Source organism: Solea solea, chromosome 20 (assembly GCF_958295425.1).
Source record: "Solea solea chromosome 20, fSolSol10.1, whole genome shotgun sequence".
NCBI lineage: Eukaryota > Metazoa > Chordata > Actinopteri > Pleuronectiformes > Soleidae > Solea > Solea solea.
In genome coordinates this window covers 15,663,909-15,682,446 of record NC_081153.1, presented here as the reverse complement: position 1 = coordinate 15,682,446, position 18,538 = coordinate 15,663,909, and the positions used below count along the sequence as shown (strand labels likewise).

Sequence of the window (18,538 nt, the reverse complement as noted above, 5' to 3'; positions counted from 1 at the left end):
CTGGACTTCATATACATCACTTTTATGGGTTGTTGGCAGTCTCTTTTTTGTATATTGACAAAACACATAACTGTCCAGTGATTGCCACTGCAAGATGTTATGTGGAAAACTGTAAAGTGAGGCAGTTTACGTAATGGATTCCACTTCAGAAGCCTCACAGGCCTTGTGTTTTGTGCTGCAGAGTGGCTGGATTGAAAGGTCAGCCCGTGGCTAATGGCTTCCATTTTCTTACCGTCCATCAAGAGGCTGTGCGGTTATCTCTTGAGTGCATTGTGGGGAAGTGCCTGTTGCCTACAGCACGTCCCGAAGTTACACAGCGAGCCAAATTTCCTGACGGCCCATTGTTGTTGTTCAACAGAATGTTTCCCCCCCACGTCAAGACCGGACCGTCTCTGCTCAATCACCAACCAAATCTAACGCCATTGACTCTGACTTGGAGATTCCCCCGGAAATGACAAAAAGACTTGACTCTTGAACCCAAATACTACAGAGCAACATGTGTAAATGATCAAATGAACAGTGGAAACAAGACAAGTTGCTCTGCCCTCTGTCTGGCGATAGAAAATGGGAAACCAGGGCAGACAAACAAGTCTGACCTTTAAAATACCATTTAGTAATAGCACCTGCAACAGAAGGTCAGTGTGTCTGTGTATGTGTGTGAGAGAGCATACTGCAGGCACAGAAAGCACGACATAGTATCACCTCTCCGTGGCCTTTATCCTCTTAAATTCCTTGAAATGTTGTGTTATTGTGAGAGGCACAACACAGGTTACTGTAGTGTCTGGTAGGACGCGTTCTAAAATAACAAATTCTGACGTCTGCTGACCAACTTTCCAGCAAGCCTTTCAGAAGGAATGAGAATACACACCTACAGGATGTGAACACGTCATACTAATGCATATTTATATAGTAGATTTTAGAATACACTGAATAAATTGTTGACTAAATTAATCGACAACTATTTTGATAATCGATTAATCGGTTTGAAGTTTTTTTCACGATTAAAACAAGATTTCTGATTGTTTAAGATTCTTAAATGTGAGTATTTTCTTCATTTCTTTGCTCCGGATAACAGAGAAATCATTCAAAGTGAATCATTTTGGTTTGTGGACAAAACAAGACATTTGATAACATCGTCATTTCCAGGTTGGACGAACACCGATCAACATTTTTTAAGGTTTTCTGACATTTTATGAACCAAACGATTAATCGATTATGGAAATAATCGTTAGTTGCAGCTCTGCTTGAGACTGATCACTGACAGTGTTTCATGTGAGCAAACAGGAACCATGTATGGTACGGTAATTCATGTCTGGTTCTGCAGACACACACACACACACTCACAAAAACACACACACGTATTTCAAAGATCACCCCATTCCTTACTCCTCCTATCTCCACCACCCCTTCCAGATTACAGATCACATGCTCTGTCCCACAGCGGTATAGTCGTGGGGAGGAGGAAGAGGAGGAGGAGGAGGAGGAGGAGGAGGGACGGGTACGACTCTGCACTATACATCAACAGTGATTGAACTCAAAAGCTCAGTGTTTGGCTTTGAATCTCCTAGTTAACACACACACACAAAGCACAAACACATGGATAAAAGCACAGGTAGGTAAACAATGAGTATATGTGTATGAAGGCGGCAGAGCACAGCTTAAGGTCCCTGCGGGGGGGGGGGGTTCCATTGTGTAGGATTTGGTTTGTATAGCCTCACTTTAAAGATTTCCCCCGTCCTTCCTCTCACGGGGGCCTCGCTCTCAGCTCTCAGCTAAACTTTGACAGGAACTCCTGGTGCACTGATCCTCTGTGGTCTCTTCAAAAGGCTGAAGTGGCTAAAATGGATCTCCTCATGTACTCGCAGATTCAGAAGTTATATTTTGAGCTGGAACGACACTCTTGCCTCTTATATATGAGAAGATAAGAAGATAATATATATTATGAGTGGGAAAATAAGGGAATATTCACACGCAATAACTCTACATAATTCAGGCAGTGGTATAATTATCAAGTACACATTTAATATAATAAGTAAGACGAAAAATGTCCATGTTATGTTATCTCTTCAACTGAAACACTGGTGCAGCCAGTTTATGTTTAATTTAAGAGAGAGATTGTGAATACTTCATTGTCAGCTTCTCGTCTCTATATGTGGTAATGCTCGCAGTTTCAGATTTTCACTTTCTGCCTGCTGCCGATTTGCAAAAATCAATAAAATAGCTTGAATATTTTTGCATTTAAAAAAAATCAGACGTCAGGACAGTGATGTAGGAAACAGAATGTTTTGAATTGAGACTCTAGGGACTGTTTTCAGCACTAAAGGACACTGTTCTACATATTTGTTTTTGCATATATGCCCTTTAAGTACACATTAACAAGAGGGAAACTCCAGCAGGTTAAACACGTCAACAAGTCTCATTCTACCAGGCTTTTCTGTCTGCATTCCTGCACTGACTGTGACCTCTGACCTCCCTGTGGAGTAGTAGCCCCGTTGCAGAACTTTGAACGACTGCCCAGATTATCAGTCCCTCACGCCCACCCCCCCCAAAATAAGTCACGCTTCACCTCTTTAACATGATAAGCTCCACTTCAGACATCAGCAACCGTGGCTCTGTTGGCGTTTTAACGCAGTAAACAGATCAATAGATTGATTTGTTGTATCTTAAAAACAGTATTTTTCTGTGTGACCAGACAGGCCACAAGTTGCATAACATTCAGACACTGATTGAGGAAATCTGAGTTCATTCTTAAGTATTATGACTGGCTTCTGAGGTACAGAGGAGAGAGAGAGCTGCTTGTTGCATGGCAACTGGCCTCCCCTGGAGTTCTGCAAGGGCCTCATCTGACATATTTCTGCCCAGCTGTTTGGTTGCCCCCGGAGACTGATCGTGCACGGCTGCTCTCTCTCGAGGTAAACCTGATGAATGTGGAAGGATTATCTGCACGGCGGACCTCCTGGACATGGTGAGGTATGGAGGTTGATCTTAAGGCCCATAACCCCCAAGCAAGTGATAAACAGAGGGATTTGAATCTGTTTTTTGGCTGAAAACATTCAAATGGTACCGTAAACCACAAGAGAAACGTCGATGCATAAAGTACACATATTAAACATATTAAAGGTAACACAAACCAAAAGAATTTCACATTTGCACTCATATAACCCTCCCCCCTTTGACTCATGTGATTAGCTGTTACCCATTTAGTCCCAGCCACACAAATGAGTTAAAATTGTCTTCTATCATCTAAGAAACTCTTATCTATTCCTTTTTGCTTATCTTCATAATTCCTCAGACATGCGGGGGGGAAAACTGCATACTGTTTGTTATTAACATTCTTTGCCTAGAATAATCCCGATTTGCAGATTAGATGTCCGTGACAGGTGACTCTCAAACTCTCATCGCTCCTCAGCAAATATCCCATGAAGGACGTATTTCTTTTTCAAGCCAAATAAATGAGTAGATGCTGAATAAATGACTCTTGAGAGATTTACTATGACTGTAGAACATGGATTTAAGTGCAAAGGAAAGAGTCACGCTGTGTGCTGCATGAGAATTGATTGCACTTACGCCGGTGTATCTTTAGCCCCCGCTGATAAAACATGAAAGGTTGTTTGTGTTTGACAGTTTAAGTCGAGGACACCCGCAGGACAAGCGGAGGAAGGGTGTCAACGCGACACGCTCGAGTGGAGCTTTCCAGATGTTGCGCAAAAAGGATGTGAGTTCATTCTTGTGAAGTCCGAGATAATGTTTCTCGACACACAAAACATCCCGAGCGTCAACACAAGAGACTCCCGTCTGACAGACGTGAGAACACAGGCTCAGTGTCAACTTCAGAAGGTCAGGCAACATGTTTGTTGACTTGCTGCCATGTGTTGAATGGACCTAATAAAATGGCTGCTAAGTGTTCTGTCAAATATCAACCATTTCTGTTCCTTGCACGACATTACAAAGAATATCCAAAGTGGATAATTGTAATTCCGGTTTATCCTGATGTATTTCTTTGTTTTCCTCCTTCCTCAGTCTGCTGTGCTGATGTAAGGTTCACCTCCATTAGCTGTGGGCAGCAGCGGAAGGTCAGGACCTTTCCTCCTGCAGGGGAACACCTCCCTCTCCATCCTGTCGAGCCTTCAAATATTTTTTCAGATGCTCTGGGGGGAATCTCTCGTCCTCACGCTCTTGATTGTATTGTGTTTTTTTTTTATACTAGTGTGCATCTCGTACCAATTCACAGAATAACAGCGACACACGCTCAAAGCCTTCACTGACAGAACGCTCGAGGTTTCCCCCTTCACTCTTCCAAGTTTGCGTTTCACATCAGCGAGACACACAAAGGAGCATTAAATCAAGATGTCTGGGATAGAAACGGGGAGGTGGAGATGTGCTCTTGTTCCCCGCAGTCATGCAAACAACACGACGGGAAGGCCCGCGGTGCACAAGCACTGCACCTGTAAGTCAATCCGCAGCAGATGTGATCTTTCATTTTTCTGGCTGTGAGAAAATGACCGTGTTTTCACTCGGGACTTTCACTGTGTGTCTGCAGAATGAGGACGAGTCAAACACTGGATCCAGAGAGACAAAGAACTGTCCACAGATGTGATGAAGCCTGTGAGCCATGAGTTACTGCAGCTGCAATTAGTCAAAAGATATTCTAAGATGTTCTGCCTAACAAGAAAAAAGCACATTTCTTTTTTTCCTACTTGTATTTTTGGGAACATGGCTGTATTAAACTGAAGAGTTTAATGTATGGCAGTTAGGTTATAAATGGAGGAAAATGCATAATATGATGTTATTATATAATATAACATCATAAAATATTAACATGAGTCAGAGGTCCTCAGTGTTTCCCCAAAGGACAAAAAAATTTATTATTATTATTACTTATTTATTTATTTATTTATTACATTTTTTAAGTAAAATGTATAGGCCTTTGTGTCATAATATTTTTTAACTGATGAATCTGAAGACATTTCACAGGTCCAATTTGAGAACTGCTGAGTTAAATAATAAATGTGTTTATATGGTAATAATATAACAATGCACTTTATTGATATAGCACTTTACTTAATAAAGTAATTCAAAATAATCACTGACTTCTCTCACTAACTTCTGATAAGCCGCTGCCACAGTGAACCTGGTGAACCTTTAAGGACACATGGACGTCTGCAGCCTTGAGGCTTATATTTGGTACTGGACTGTATCTATAGCCCTGCAGCTGTCAGACTGATGCAGAGTCTCTTTCAGAGCGGCTCTTGTTCTTTCCATGGTTTCACAATATAAATGGTGTCTTAAAGTCTTCTGTCGTTGTTGTTGAATTTATTACTCTGCCTCTATTTGGTCGTCTCGAAAATAAACAAAATAAATAGGTTTCCAAAAGCACAAGGCAACAGTTCACCAGTCCAGGGATTTCCCTAATCTCCAAATCTGCATGTTTTTGGACTGTGGAAGGAAGCCGGAGAACCCGGAGGAAACCCACACACACACGGGGAGAACATGCAAACTGCATGTAGAAAGGCCCGTGTTCCGACGGGTCTCAATGACAAGTGTCAACAAAAGATACAAAATACAGGTCAAAAGGCTACGAGTAACTAATCTTGAGATAAGGTCAAGGACACTTAGGGGTCGGCAGACAAGACCGACTGGCGACGGACACAGGTGCAGGGATAACGATGAACAGGTGAAACACATCAGGGCGGGGCAGGTAATCACAGAGGAGGGAAACTTTACAGGAAGCAGACTGTGAAACCAGAGGCAACGGTAATTATTTCAAAATAAAACAGGAAACAGAACACAGGACTTGGAACAAGTCTTTTTTTTTTTTTGAGGGACTAAAAACAGCCAATGACAGACTTATGAAACCTGAGTGACCTTAGCCATTCATCCACTGCGATGTTCTCATCCACTTGGCACCAGCCCAAAAGTTAAAATACTGTACATGTCCGGTTTGCTGTCACGACCATTGTCCACGGCAGAGTCCTGGCCCCGCGTTACCACCTGTTTCAGCTGTTTTGACCATTAGCTCTAATCAGTATTGTGGTCTCCCTTTCCTGTCATGGGAAAGTGGCCGTCAACTCTGGAAAAATCCCGCCCCGTTACACAGAAAACACACAAATCACACACACATTTGACCGGCGGCCAAAAACGGTGTCGTCTACAGGGACGGCCCATAATGCTTAGGAATCTCCTCATGTTCTCCATGAGCAATGGGAAATGTTCAACCTCCCCTCAAAGGAAGACGGGACACATTTCCTCAGTGAACTCTCGACACGATGCCCTTCAACCTAAAACAGAGTTCACATTCCTTAAAGGAGCCCCTGCCAGCACACATCATATATCATCAGAGTGACAGACACTTTTTTTTTTTATCTCTTGACCTTCAAGTGGGAGGGAACATGTTTGTCTTCTGACCAAAATAAAGAGAGAGAGCAGATGCGCTGTGGAAAAGTACAGTAACAATCATGAGGCATGAGAATAAAGTGCAGGAAAGCAGCTGCACAGATCCAGTGGTGTGTTCACATTCTGTTGTACAGCATGACTGGAAAGCTTTGAACAATGTCATGAACACAGTCGACTGCAAAGAGACTTTTTTTTTTTCATCCATTTTTATTCAAATCACCACAACAAATGAAACCAAATGTGTCCAAATGTTGGAGAACACAAGTTGCAGGGGTTGGATTTTTTTTTTTTGGCAACACAGTGAAAAATAAAGAAAAAGAAGAGGTGAGCAGAACATTTGTATTTTTGCGCTCATTGAACTGAGCCTGTCGTCCCAGCAACGCAGCCGAGGAGGAGGAGGAGGAGCGAGGAGCCTTCACGCTTCCTTCATGCTTCCTTCACGTACGTCCTCACTGCGACCACATCACCGATAATGCATTTCTGTCAAAAAAGAGATAGAAACGTAGTGAAGGTGAATTCCTGCTTTGAAGAATTGATATTCCTATAAGATTATTTCCACTTTAACATACAGTATAGACTGTTATTAAAGGGCACAGTAAACACAGTAAAGAGCAGTGCAGGGCTTTTATTTTCTTTGAAGGAAGTGCCTTTGTCGTGGACCTTTTTTCAATCCCAACTTCCTCTGTTGTTGTGTGAATGAGACCTCATGTATCTCAGAGCCACTGCAAATATAATGAGATACTTTGGAGTTGTGTATTTGTGTACAGTTTTCCTGTACATTAGGAGTTACTGTAGTAAAAAAATAAATATTATAGACACTTGTTTTTGTATCTGTTTTTATTCTTCTCTTCATATATTCAAACTAAAACTGAGCTACTTATATGTATGTAATCAAAGCTCATTTTCCAGTCTTTTAATTCTTCTTATATTTTCCGTTTGCATAGATAGATAGATAGATAGATAGAAATTGACTTTAACTTAAAATGTGATAAAAAAAAAGGTAAATAATTAAATGAAATACAGTGATTGCAGACCAATAAACTAATTTAAGGCATTTAAAAATTATGATGGGAATTACTAACTGATTTCACCAAATGGGATTTTTATTTTTTTTTCATAAACATCTAAGTAACGAATTAAATAAAGTTCTTACTGCTATCAATTTCCCGTCTGAGATCTCCCTCTCGATACTCGTTTCTTTGCCGTCCCAGGTCTGTTTCTGCACGAGTTTGCCGTTGTCCAGAGTCACCACGGTCTGCAGGGGACAGAAAAAGACAGAGACAATCTGTGAGGACACTGTGTGCCCATGCAGCAGCAGCACACAGACACACAGACAGTGACAGACTGACTGACCTTGGTCTTCCTGTCGTCTGCTGTGGTCTCATCAAAGGGCTCGTTGAGCTGGAACTTAATCTCAGTAGATTTGAAGGCGCTCTGAGACTTCATGCATATAATCCCCTGCTCGTCCACGCTCAGGACCAAATTAGGCTTGGTCCGGTTCCCCACCTGCCTGGTTGCAAACCCCACACCTGCAGGGAACAGCATCAAAACGCATTCCACATTTTTTCAAACTTCATATATATATTTTTTTATATAAAGCCTATATATATTTTTTAATTATTATTATCATTATTAATATTATTTAAATAATTCATACGCTCTTACCAATTGCCTTCATGTAGTCGTCAAAGTTTTCACTCTGCAACATCTTCCACGTCCCAACAAAACTCTCAACCATGTTTGCGGTCTGTGAAAAGTCCTCAGTAACAGCGCGTGGACTGACTCCGGGTTCTGTTCTGCTTCAGTGTGTGTATGTGTGTGAGTGTGTGAACCTGGTGGACTCGGTCTCAGCGCGTTTTTAAAGGGTCAGCCCGACATTCAGCGACCCGGGGGCAGCCAATCACAGCCTGACACGTCACAGCAGCGTCTGCAATCATCTGTTTTTTAAATCTCACTTCATTTTTGTTCACATGTTTCTGCAACTTCTCTAGTTATAAGTTGAATTTTGCTGCATGCTGTTATTTATAGTTCAACCTCATGTCACGTGTTGTAAATGAGATGTTAAATGTAATGTACTTTATTTCTTTCGCCCTTTACAACTCAACAGCCCACAGGTGACCAAAGTGCTTTACAAAATAAAAGCACGACAGACACACAGCATTAAAAAACAAACTTAAAATTAAATAAATTAAAAAAAAAACATTTAACATAAACCAAAGCATGAAAAAAGAGAATAAAAAGTGAAATAACTAATAAGAAAAACAAGTGGAAAATCTGAAAACACACAATGCCATTTAGTTTTTGGACTCTGGCGTAACATAATAATCAACTTTACTGACTGCAGACTGGGGAAATTGACTGTTGGTAACAACATAACTGGGTGACAGGGGTTTTCAGTGTGTCTTTTCAGTGAGGCTGCATTCAAACCTGAGCCAAATGACATGCAAGTCCACTGTGCCAAAGGTTAGAACTTGCCTAATTTTCAAAAAGAAAAAAGATAAAGGGAGTTTTTTTCCAGGAAAAACGCATTCAAACTGATAACTGTAATCAAAACATACAGTTAAGGATAATATTCATGTCTAAGGGTGTTAAAAACTACTGCCTCATAGCACTCTTTGATCATTTCTGTAGTTTCATAATACAGTTTGAGGGTGCAGTGACTCGATGATTTGGCTTTTTTCTGTGTGTTTTGTTTTGTTTGCCTATTATATTTGACTGTAGCAAAGTTCATGTTGACTGCAATAAGGAAGAGAAATGTGAAACAAGTGAATAAAGGTAGATAAAAAATGAGTAACAAATCATTGTTGTGCATTAGTTCCAGTAAATCGAAAGATAAAAACAAGGTTCACTTTTCAATCAGATACCTTTATTACAAATGTACAGAGTTAAATAGAGGTCACAGGTCAAATGTCATCACTTCTTTGCTGCGGGTTTTCCTTGCGTGTCTTTTGCTGTGCACCGTGACTGAAACGCGCTCAGCATCTCAAAGCCGGTCAGATGTGCGCCCTTCATCACCAGCCTCTCCCCATCAACTGCAGTAAAGAAACACAAAGACAAAGGAACGAGTCATGACGTCAACATGATCTGTGTGTGTGTGTGTGTGAGGAGTGCAAAAGTTCACTCTGAACAACAGTCAAATAACACTTGCTTGTGAGTCTTTCACACAATGCTCAGCTGACCTGTGGCACATATTTTGTGAGTACCTCATTTAATAATGTGTGCATGTGTGGGAGTAATCATCCTCTATCCTGGCAGTTCACACATGCGCGTGCTCACACTCACTCACACACACACACACACACACACACACACACCAGTGATCAGAATGTAGTGATTTTTTTTTTTTTTAAACCGTACAGCTATAAAATCATTCACTCATTTTGAGCTTTTTAACCCTATTAATGCCAGTTTGATTACATGTAGGGGTTGTTATTTAAAACACACACAAATAAGAGTTATAGCCCATATAATAAATGTTGGGTGGCTGGGGAAAATGTTTCTAAATCAGTCATGAACCTGTCATAGAAAAATCAATATATTTACTTTGATGCATTATTAGTTTTTGTGTAGCAGCAGATTTAAAGTTTACTCCCCTAGGACGAAAATGGCCACGAAACTGCTATAAAAACAATAGAGATTAAAAACAATGCCTGCTTTTTTAGATTCAATCTGATCAAAACTATCAAATATTGAATAATTATCAGGATTTAAATCCTTTAAATGCCAGTTTGATAACACGATGCTAATATTTTTTATGAAAAAACACATACACACAAAATGTGTTATTTTACATATAACAAATGTGTGGCTGGGGGCTTTTTAATATAAAAAAAAAATAAAAAAAATAAAAATCAGTCTTGTATATTTCAAAGATTAGCCAGAGTTTTGATCCATTATTAGTTTTGTGTATAATCCTATTTAAAATGTACTACCATCTTAGGTCATAAAGGACAAAAATGTCCCATTAAAACCACGTTGTTTTTTTGTTTTGTTTTAATCTCATAGCCAATAAAATATATAATCATGCTTTCTGTGATGTTCATTTTGGAGAAAATTATTATTATCTGTCATTTTTAATGTCCACCATTAAAATCATTAAAATCCCCCATGAGAGGCCTTTGCATGAAATCATTTCATTTCAGTGTAGTAAGCTCGTAGAATATCATCTCCTACATGATGTACTATGCTAACATACAAATACATACCAAAAGTAACATCCACGACAGGTTCAGAGTTGTCGTGTTTCACTGTGGATACGACCTCGCAGTTTATGTTGGTGGACCTGACCTTTCCAGAGCCCACTGCGGCCAGAAACTCTCTGCAGGAGCAAGGAGGACATTTTGTGACGGATTAATCTCTTGATAGAAAGCAATTTTAAGTTCCATACTTCACTGCATTTCTAAAGTACATGTACTTTAATTGAGTCTTTCATTTTCTACTCATTTCAACAATTAAAGATGTAAATATTCTACCTTTTCTCCACATACTGTGAGACCCAATCTCTGCATAAAATGTGTGTTTAATCCTGATATTCGTGCTTCACTCCACGTAAGAATTATCTGCTTACAAGAATTTTTTGAAAAAGGCATAGGTGATATAACAGATGATCCATTTAGCTCCTTCACTTTCAGTACTCCGTACATAAAAATGGCTGCTGCTGTGCAAAGGAACCAGTGCAATAAGGTCATTAAATATTGATGTTTACATTGAATTTGTTGTTGTTTTACTACGTCTACATTTGCTTCTTTTTTTCCTCATTTATATAGCCTAATTTATATATTTAATTTTACATAATAATAATAATAATTAATAATTCATTGACTCATTGCTTTGTATAGTTGCCTTCATATATCTAACATTAACAAGTGCTTATAAGTTTCTTACAATAAAGTTGTTTAAAATAGGGATGGCACAATACCACTTTTGGCAAAACACGCTAAGATCTGCTGACATTACTGATGATAGTGGGATGAAAAAGCTGCAACCTATTTGACTTCTATGCTAGTGCCCCCTACTGCAATTATTTTGCACAATAAAGATATTTTACATTGACAATATTGTCAATATCACTACATGACCTCTGCATTTGGGCAAAAGGAAAGATTTAACGGTACATATACATGTATATATCGGTACATATACACATTTTTACTGTGTGTATAGTGAAGCATGTGATATATAGGATTTTTTTTATTATTTGAATTGTATCAGATTTTACATTTTTATCTTTCCAATACTAGATCCAGTGATTTTGACCAGTATCTATTGGCTCATCCCTAGTTTAAAACAACAACCAACTGGTTTCTTCAAAGCTCACACAGGAGTAAATAATACTAGTAATAATCTGATATTGTTGTTGTAATACTCTGTAACACTCATTTGAACATTTTATATTCAGATTCAGACTTAATCTACAGTAATATGAATCTATCTGTTTTCAGCTTATACTAGAGGCAACAGCCAACAAGCAGCAATACAAACAAAAACAAAGAAATATAACTTCTATCAATAAGTTATTAAGTAATTAGTCGATGACCTACAGAAGAAGGTAGTCACTGAAATAAAGCACCACAAGCTAACTAGCTAGCTAGCTAGCTAACTAACTACACAGAACATACTGTATAGACGCCTCAGCGCTGCTCACGTGAACATAAACAGTGACACATGTGTGTAACTGTTGAAAGTATAATATTATTACTTCAGTCAAAGTAGTTATTAATGTTTAAATGACAATAAAGGCTTGTGTTCGCTGCTGTTTGGAGACAAACACACATGTACACGTTTACTGTCGTCTAACCGCAGTGCAGCCGAAACCAAATGACGTCACGGCACGCGCAGCAAACACGCGTAGATTGGTCTTACCGCGTGGAACGAACGTTGGACTCAAACGGACAAAAGTGGACCGAGATTTTCTTCACAGCCTTCAGCACCATGGACGCTTTCCTAGACGCAGCCATGTTTGTTCCTGCTCTCTGTGACCTCTAACCTCGACAGGGCGTGATGCCCGTTTGAGCCACGAGGGGGCGCGAGAGGATCAATAACAACAACGGGATGATGCTGATGAGTGGCAGGCGAACAAGACAGACATGTGCATACATGTTACATAGTTTATACTTTTAACACTCGTAACACTTTTGCTTTTGACATTTTGGAGGACCATATATGAAATAGCATATATGAAATAATAAAAAAAAAAAAAAAAAAATGAATGAATACATAAACATATAAATACATAAATAAATGAAAGCCGGCCATTAAGAACGTTGAGAAATACATTTATTTACTATGTTTCTGTATTTATTTATTCATTTATTTATTATTATATCATTATGTCATTTATGGTGTATGGCATATGAAATACTGTGCACTATCATTCTGAATACTTTTAAGTTCATTTTAGTTCATTTTTCCTTAACTGTCTGACCTATAAAAAGTATGAAAACCACTGACTAAACTATACCTGATGTTTATGACCTCATATTTTTGTGCATGTTAATCAGCTCAACAGTCCACTTTATAATATTTTAAATCCCTCACATTCTCTGAAAAAAAATTACATTTTCGTTTTATTTTTTAAGGTGTGGTATGACATTTATTGGCCGGGTGTTGCAACATTTTTATTTTACCTTTAAGTACCTTTAGCATTCTTGTTGTGTAAGTGAACATTTAATTGTGGGGGGGGGGAGACGTCTACTTTTTAAATGAGGGTGTCGTCATACTTTCCCTGCCCCCCAGGTTCTCTCAGTTATTGGGGCCTCTCCTTGAACCATTTTCAGTTTGACTGCTCACAGACATCATGCTTTGAATAAACCTGTAAAATTGTGAGATCATTGTGGTGTTTCTGTATGAGAAACCAATGCGTCTCACTTCTTCTTCCCTGAATTTAACAGTGTAAACACATTTACACCATTGTGGTTTGCCACAGTAATGAAATCAGATGTCACTACTGGGGTTGATATGTAGGTGTCTGTGGTCTACAACCAAATGCCAGGTGTCAAGTATGAGTATTCACAATCACTTTCTTTAGGTAACTTTAAGTGCAACTCATTTAGAAGAACACTCACTGGCCACTTTATTACACCTGTTCAACTGCTTGTTAACATAAATAAAATAAAATAAAATGTCCAGTATCATCACTTGGCAGCAGCTCAATGCATTTAGATAAGTAGATATGGACAAGACAGCCTGAAGAGAAGTTCAAACTGAAAGAGACTTTAAACACGGCGTGGTTGTTGGTTACAGGTGGGCTGGTCTGAGTAATTCAGAATTGCAGAACTGCTCATCTTCTGGAATTGTCATATTCAGGGTTTACAGAGAATGGTCTGAAAAAAGAGAGAAAATATCCAGTGAGCAGCAGTTCTCTGAGAGAACATGCCTCATTGATGCCAGAGGTCGAAGGAGGTCGTTCTCCTTTGACCTCTGGCATAGACTGGCAGAAGACCACACTGCTATTTTCGTTAGCTAGAGACACACTACACTAAAATTCTTTGCCCTTTTTTTCCCAATGGGGTAGTGTGTACTGACTACTGACCCGACTGCAAACACATGTTGCCAACAGCCAATGAAAAAGAGTAGGTGGGACACAGGAAATAGCGTTAGAATATGACAGGAATGGTTGCTCTTCTGACTCAGTAAACTCAGTAAAGAGTGTGAGAGGTGTGTAGTGTGTCCCCAGCTCTATGTGTCATGAGTACCTAATAAAGTGGTCAGTTAGTGCGCAGTAAACAGTAATGTCCATTTCACAATGAGAAAAAGCCCATTCATGGAAGCTCAGGGAGAAACTTACTGCGGCACCTTCCTGTAATCGCCAGACCAGAGCTGTCGAGAAAGAAGAGAGAGTGAATACAGCAGGGGGTCTGTCAGTCTGTCTGTCAGTGAGTCAATAAAGGAGGTGCCGCTCATCAAACAGACACATCTTATAATTAAATAGACAAGGGGGATGCAAAACGGTACCCAAAGAACGTCAAGGTAGAAAAACATGTCAGAAATGGAAGCATGTTTAAATTCTGACAGTGTTAGAACTTCAGTCAGATTCAATTCTGGCATTAATTGTTTCTGGGAAATGAGTAGACACGAGCATCTGTGTTTAATGGAGGAGACGTTGAAGCCTCATATTAAAACAGTCATTGTACAATCATTTGTAAAGAGATAGTCATAGTGAAAAAATGTGGGTGTGTATTTGTCTCTTCTTTTAAAGTAAATTGTAGTTCTTTATATTTCCTCTCTGGACTGATAATAGATTTCAGATATTATTTTCTTCTCCTATATTATTTGACTTAAGATTAAAACATTAAACAAGCACACACAGGAATGAATCTATCTGGCAAACACTCTCTAGTTCTATATTTGCACTTCCTTGAGCTCTGTACATTTATTTTTTTGCTGTGTATTTATAGTCATAGTGTTTTTAGGGCATGTGACAAACAAACGTTGTTATCCTCACTTCATTTACACACCCCGAGCTCGCGCAGTTCATGCAAACTTCGAAGCGCCTCGAGTCTCTTTCCTGAGAGGCCGACAATCCGAGCCGGCCTGCGACAGCGAGACAGAGGAGGCACAGCGGCTCTCTATATTTAGACACACGGCGGCTACTGAGAGGCAAAAGCATTTCCTATACACACCCCACACCCACACACACTAATTTATCTTGTACTGTATGGCCATTAATAAGACGGCGGGGGGAAAGGACGCTGGGAAACAATGAATGCTCAGGGGACGCAGGGTTGACCTCAAAGAAAAAATGGTATTGTCTTGGTGCAGGGTTTCACCTATTGAGTTCTCTCTGTGAGCACAACAACAAGTTATGACTGTAAAATGATCCATTCAAGGAACATTATAGTGTATATATATATATGTATATACATATGTTACTTTAATGGAGGTTATATATGGTTCTAAATATGCAGCTTGAGAGAGAGAATGACTTGAGAAACAATGTGTTTATTATTGTCAGGAGGATTCCTGAGGAAATACCAGCGCATGTGCTGCTGGAGAGAAGGTGTGAGCCTCTCGAGACAAATTCACACTACAGGAAGCAGCTCTTGTAGAAGCGATGGATTCATCCACCGCCCGCTAGCTCATAAATCGTTAAAAAAAACAACAACAACAACAATGTTTGACAAGCCATGTTATCACTACATTCTGAGTTTGTTCATGTTTTGGCAGCTTGTATTTGACTATTTATGTCCCAGGATTGTGTCTATTTTGGCATTTTTTAAAAACAAGTGGAAACACACGTTTTGTAGTCTATATTATGCCGTTGTTAAGGCTCAAGGTGAAGTGGTATCTTTATTATTCCATATGTGCTGTATAGTCAGCAGTTGTGCCATAAACTTGAATAATCTGTTCACAGTCACATGATCAGATCTAAAGGTTCACACTCTCCTCCTCTATTGTTTAAACTGCTGTGCTCTTGGGATTGTTCTCACATTATGTTGCATTGCCAACATACAGAAGAGAAACAGACAAAAACATCATATCTGGGTCACACCAGTGGAAAAAGCAACTATAAAACACAACCACATACAAGATCTAGGCCTCGATAAAGCAAGGGCCTTGTCTTAAGCTTAAGGCTTTTGCACACAAACCTCAACACACACAATTAAAAATAACTTGGAGATTCATTTTGAGACACCCTCTCTTTTTAAGGACAATTAAACTAAAATAAAAGGCTCACGGAAACAATCAATTGGAGAGGAAGACTCTGAGTTACAACTCAAAGGTTGTGTGTATAGTCTACATGCCAATGTGTCCTTGAGGAAGACACTTAACCGCACGCTGCTTCTGACAGCTGTGCCAGCAGAGTGTGAATGTGAATGGGTACGAAAGATCAGAGTGATATATATAGATGCGCTGTATAAATGTGTGAGTCAATATGGGTGAATAGCAAAACTGTAGTGTAAAGTAGCTTTGAGTGCAAGACTGGAAAAGTGCTGTGTAAATACAGACTATTTACCATAAGAAAGGGATCCTGGCTGTTTGAAAACAGTCCAAGCTTTTACTTATTTGTATATTTTTATTGTGACGACATCCGCGACACACAGTCTGGTTGGTTAGTTGTTCACCAGTCAGAGGCAAAACTTTAATAATCAACCTGAGCGTGACAAAATAAAAGTGAAATGAAGTGAAATGAAACACGCACAGTGCAAAGGCCTTTATTCGAAAGCCACAGAAATCATTTCAAAGAGATTAAACACATATACAAACAAAAGCAAACATGAATATAACACACTATAAAACTATAACTGTTCGTTTACTGTGTATTGTGTATCATTAATTCATTTTGGTTAAGTTTTGAATGATATAAGTGTTTTTTTTTCTTTTTGTTTACTACTGTTTACATGTTTGAAATAAAAATTGCATTCATTCATTCATTCATACCCGTTAATAAACCCTCATAAACGTTACACACTGGACCTTTAAAAGGCAGCGTAGGATATTGGAATGCGTAGACTTCATTTCCCATGAGGTTTAGCGCGGCTGCTCAGCAGTGACACTCCTCCCCCTCCTCCTCCTCCTCCCCCTCTCCCTCTCCTCCTCTCTCTCTCTCTCACACACACACACACACAGAGTCAGACTGAAGTGAACATCTCAGTGTGTCAGAGAACAGAAATGTGCGCGCAGAAGTGAGCAGCAGAAGCAGCAGCAGCAGCAGCGGCGGCGGCAGAAGGGTCTTTGTAGCCTCTTCATCAGAACACTCCGTTCGTTGTGTCTTCACATGTTTGCCGCGGCAGCGGAAGACAAGCGAGTGCACACGTACAAACACTTTCTGTGCACACAGCAGCTGAATGCTGGTGTTTCTGGACTGTCCTCGCGCTTTCTCTCTCTCTCTGGTAAGTGCTCGCTTCATTCCTCCACATGTGGGTGTGTGTGTGTGTGTGTGTGTGTGGGTAAAAGTTGTGATGCGGTTGTTTATTTACCGTGCGGGTGCGGCAGCTGTGTGAGAATAAGAGTGCGTGTCTTTGTGTATTTCATGTGGGTACATTTATGTGTGTGTGTGCGGAGAGGTGCATCGGGAAACTTGAGAGTTCCGACCACTGCAGCAGCAGCAGCAGCAGTGGTCTGACACTGAAGCAGTAATGTGACTGTCAGGCTGCTGCTGCTGCTGCTGCTGCTGGGACTTGTTGCCTTTCTGCAAAGACAACGTTGCATGTTTCCTGTTCACATCAAACGCGACGACGATGATGATGATGATGCACATTCAACTGTTATTTACAGTGAAACGTGTGTGTCATGGTTGACAGTCTAGTCTTTGACAGTCATCTTTCAGTGATGCTGCTGCTGCATCATCAGCTCCACTCTCACACATGCTTAAGGATTACATGGGTGTAATAGTGTGGCTGTGTCAGTTCCGTACAGTGTATACACACACACTGCAGCACCAAACACACTGAAACAGTAACATGGCAGCTGTGTTAGACATGTTTTATTGAATCATTGTAGAGTTGTAGATTTCATTTGACAATGACACTAAGGTGTTATGGTGTTGGGCCTAAAGAAACAAGTTATTAATGCAGTTTACACTCATGAAATATCCTATGGAAATAGAAAAGGAAAGTGAAAATGATGACGGATTGGAAAGTCACAACATATACAACAAAACAAAACAATACAGATAATTAGTTTAAACACAGCCTTTGTGTTACCTTCAGATTTCCATAATCACACATCTTACATTTCCTTTGATGTTGTTGGGTTTTAATCTGAGAGAGTGAGGTGACTATACAAAATCAAAAAAATACAAACACTTTCAAGGGAAATTTAGTCAAATGCATGTAGAGCTGCAACTATCATAATCGATGAACCTGTCAGTTATCTTCTCGATTGATAGAGTCATCGTTTGGTCCTTAAATGTCAGAAAAACGTTCACCGGTGTTTCTCAGACCTGGAAATGACGATGTTATGGAGCAAAAGAAACCAGAATATATTCACTTTTAAGAAGCTGAACAATCAGAAATCCTGTTTTAATAATGGAGAAAGAAAAACAAACACTCAGGCCATGCAATGCACAGATGGTCATGTGTGCATGTTGTTGACCCCCGTGGATATAACCTCAGACATGCATAAACAGCACTGTCCTCACTGACACTGACACGTCCATGCACTCACTCTTCTCCTATAGCATATACTGTATAGCTCAAAGCTG

General features: G+C 39.7%; 3 protein-coding genes across 7 annotated transcripts in view; 1 reads left to right on the top strand and 2 right to left on the bottom strand.

Annotated features, from left to right (window-relative positions):
* Positions 1 to 6,580: 6,580 nt before the first annotated feature.
* Positions 6,581 to 8,235, bottom strand: fabp4a (fatty acid binding protein 4a). The gene is made up of 4 exons (XM_058618431.1): positions 8,059 to 8,235; positions 7,747 to 7,922; positions 7,547 to 7,648; positions 6,581 to 6,873 (listed from the first exon to the last, which is right to left on the bottom strand). Exons 1-4 carry the CDS (start codon positions 8,129 to 8,131, stop codon positions 6,820 to 6,822), a joined length of 405 nt encoding a protein of 134 aa, XP_058474414.1. The 5' UTR covers positions 8,132 to 8,235; the 3' UTR covers positions 6,581 to 6,819.
* A 1,002-nt stretch (positions 8,236 to 9,237) lies between these two features.
* On the bottom strand, positions 9,238 to 12,394 carry mrpl53 (mitochondrial ribosomal protein L53). Its single transcript, XM_058619368.1, has 3 exons — positions 12,256 to 12,394; positions 10,599 to 10,711; positions 9,238 to 9,425 (listed from the first exon to the last, which is right to left on the bottom strand). Exons 1-3 carry the CDS (start codon positions 12,348 to 12,350, stop codon positions 9,307 to 9,309), a joined length of 327 nt encoding a protein of 108 aa, XP_058475351.1. The 5' UTR covers positions 12,351 to 12,394; the 3' UTR covers positions 9,238 to 9,306.
* A 4,555-nt stretch (positions 12,395 to 16,949) lies between these two features.
* pag1 (phosphoprotein membrane anchor with glycosphingolipid microdomains 1) overlaps positions 16,950 to 18,538 on the top strand; it is a 49,072-nt gene continuing 47,483 nt past the window's right edge. For 4 of the 5 annotated variants that reach the window (XM_058619475.1, XM_058619471.1, XM_058619473.1 and 1 more), the window contains exon 1: positions 16,951 to 17,225. The gene's annotated coding sequence lies outside the window, so the exon portion shown is untranslated. Of the gene's footprint in view, positions 17,226 to 18,538 lie in introns of all 5 variants that reach the window. The other variant, XM_058619476.1, reaches the window with a different exon arrangement.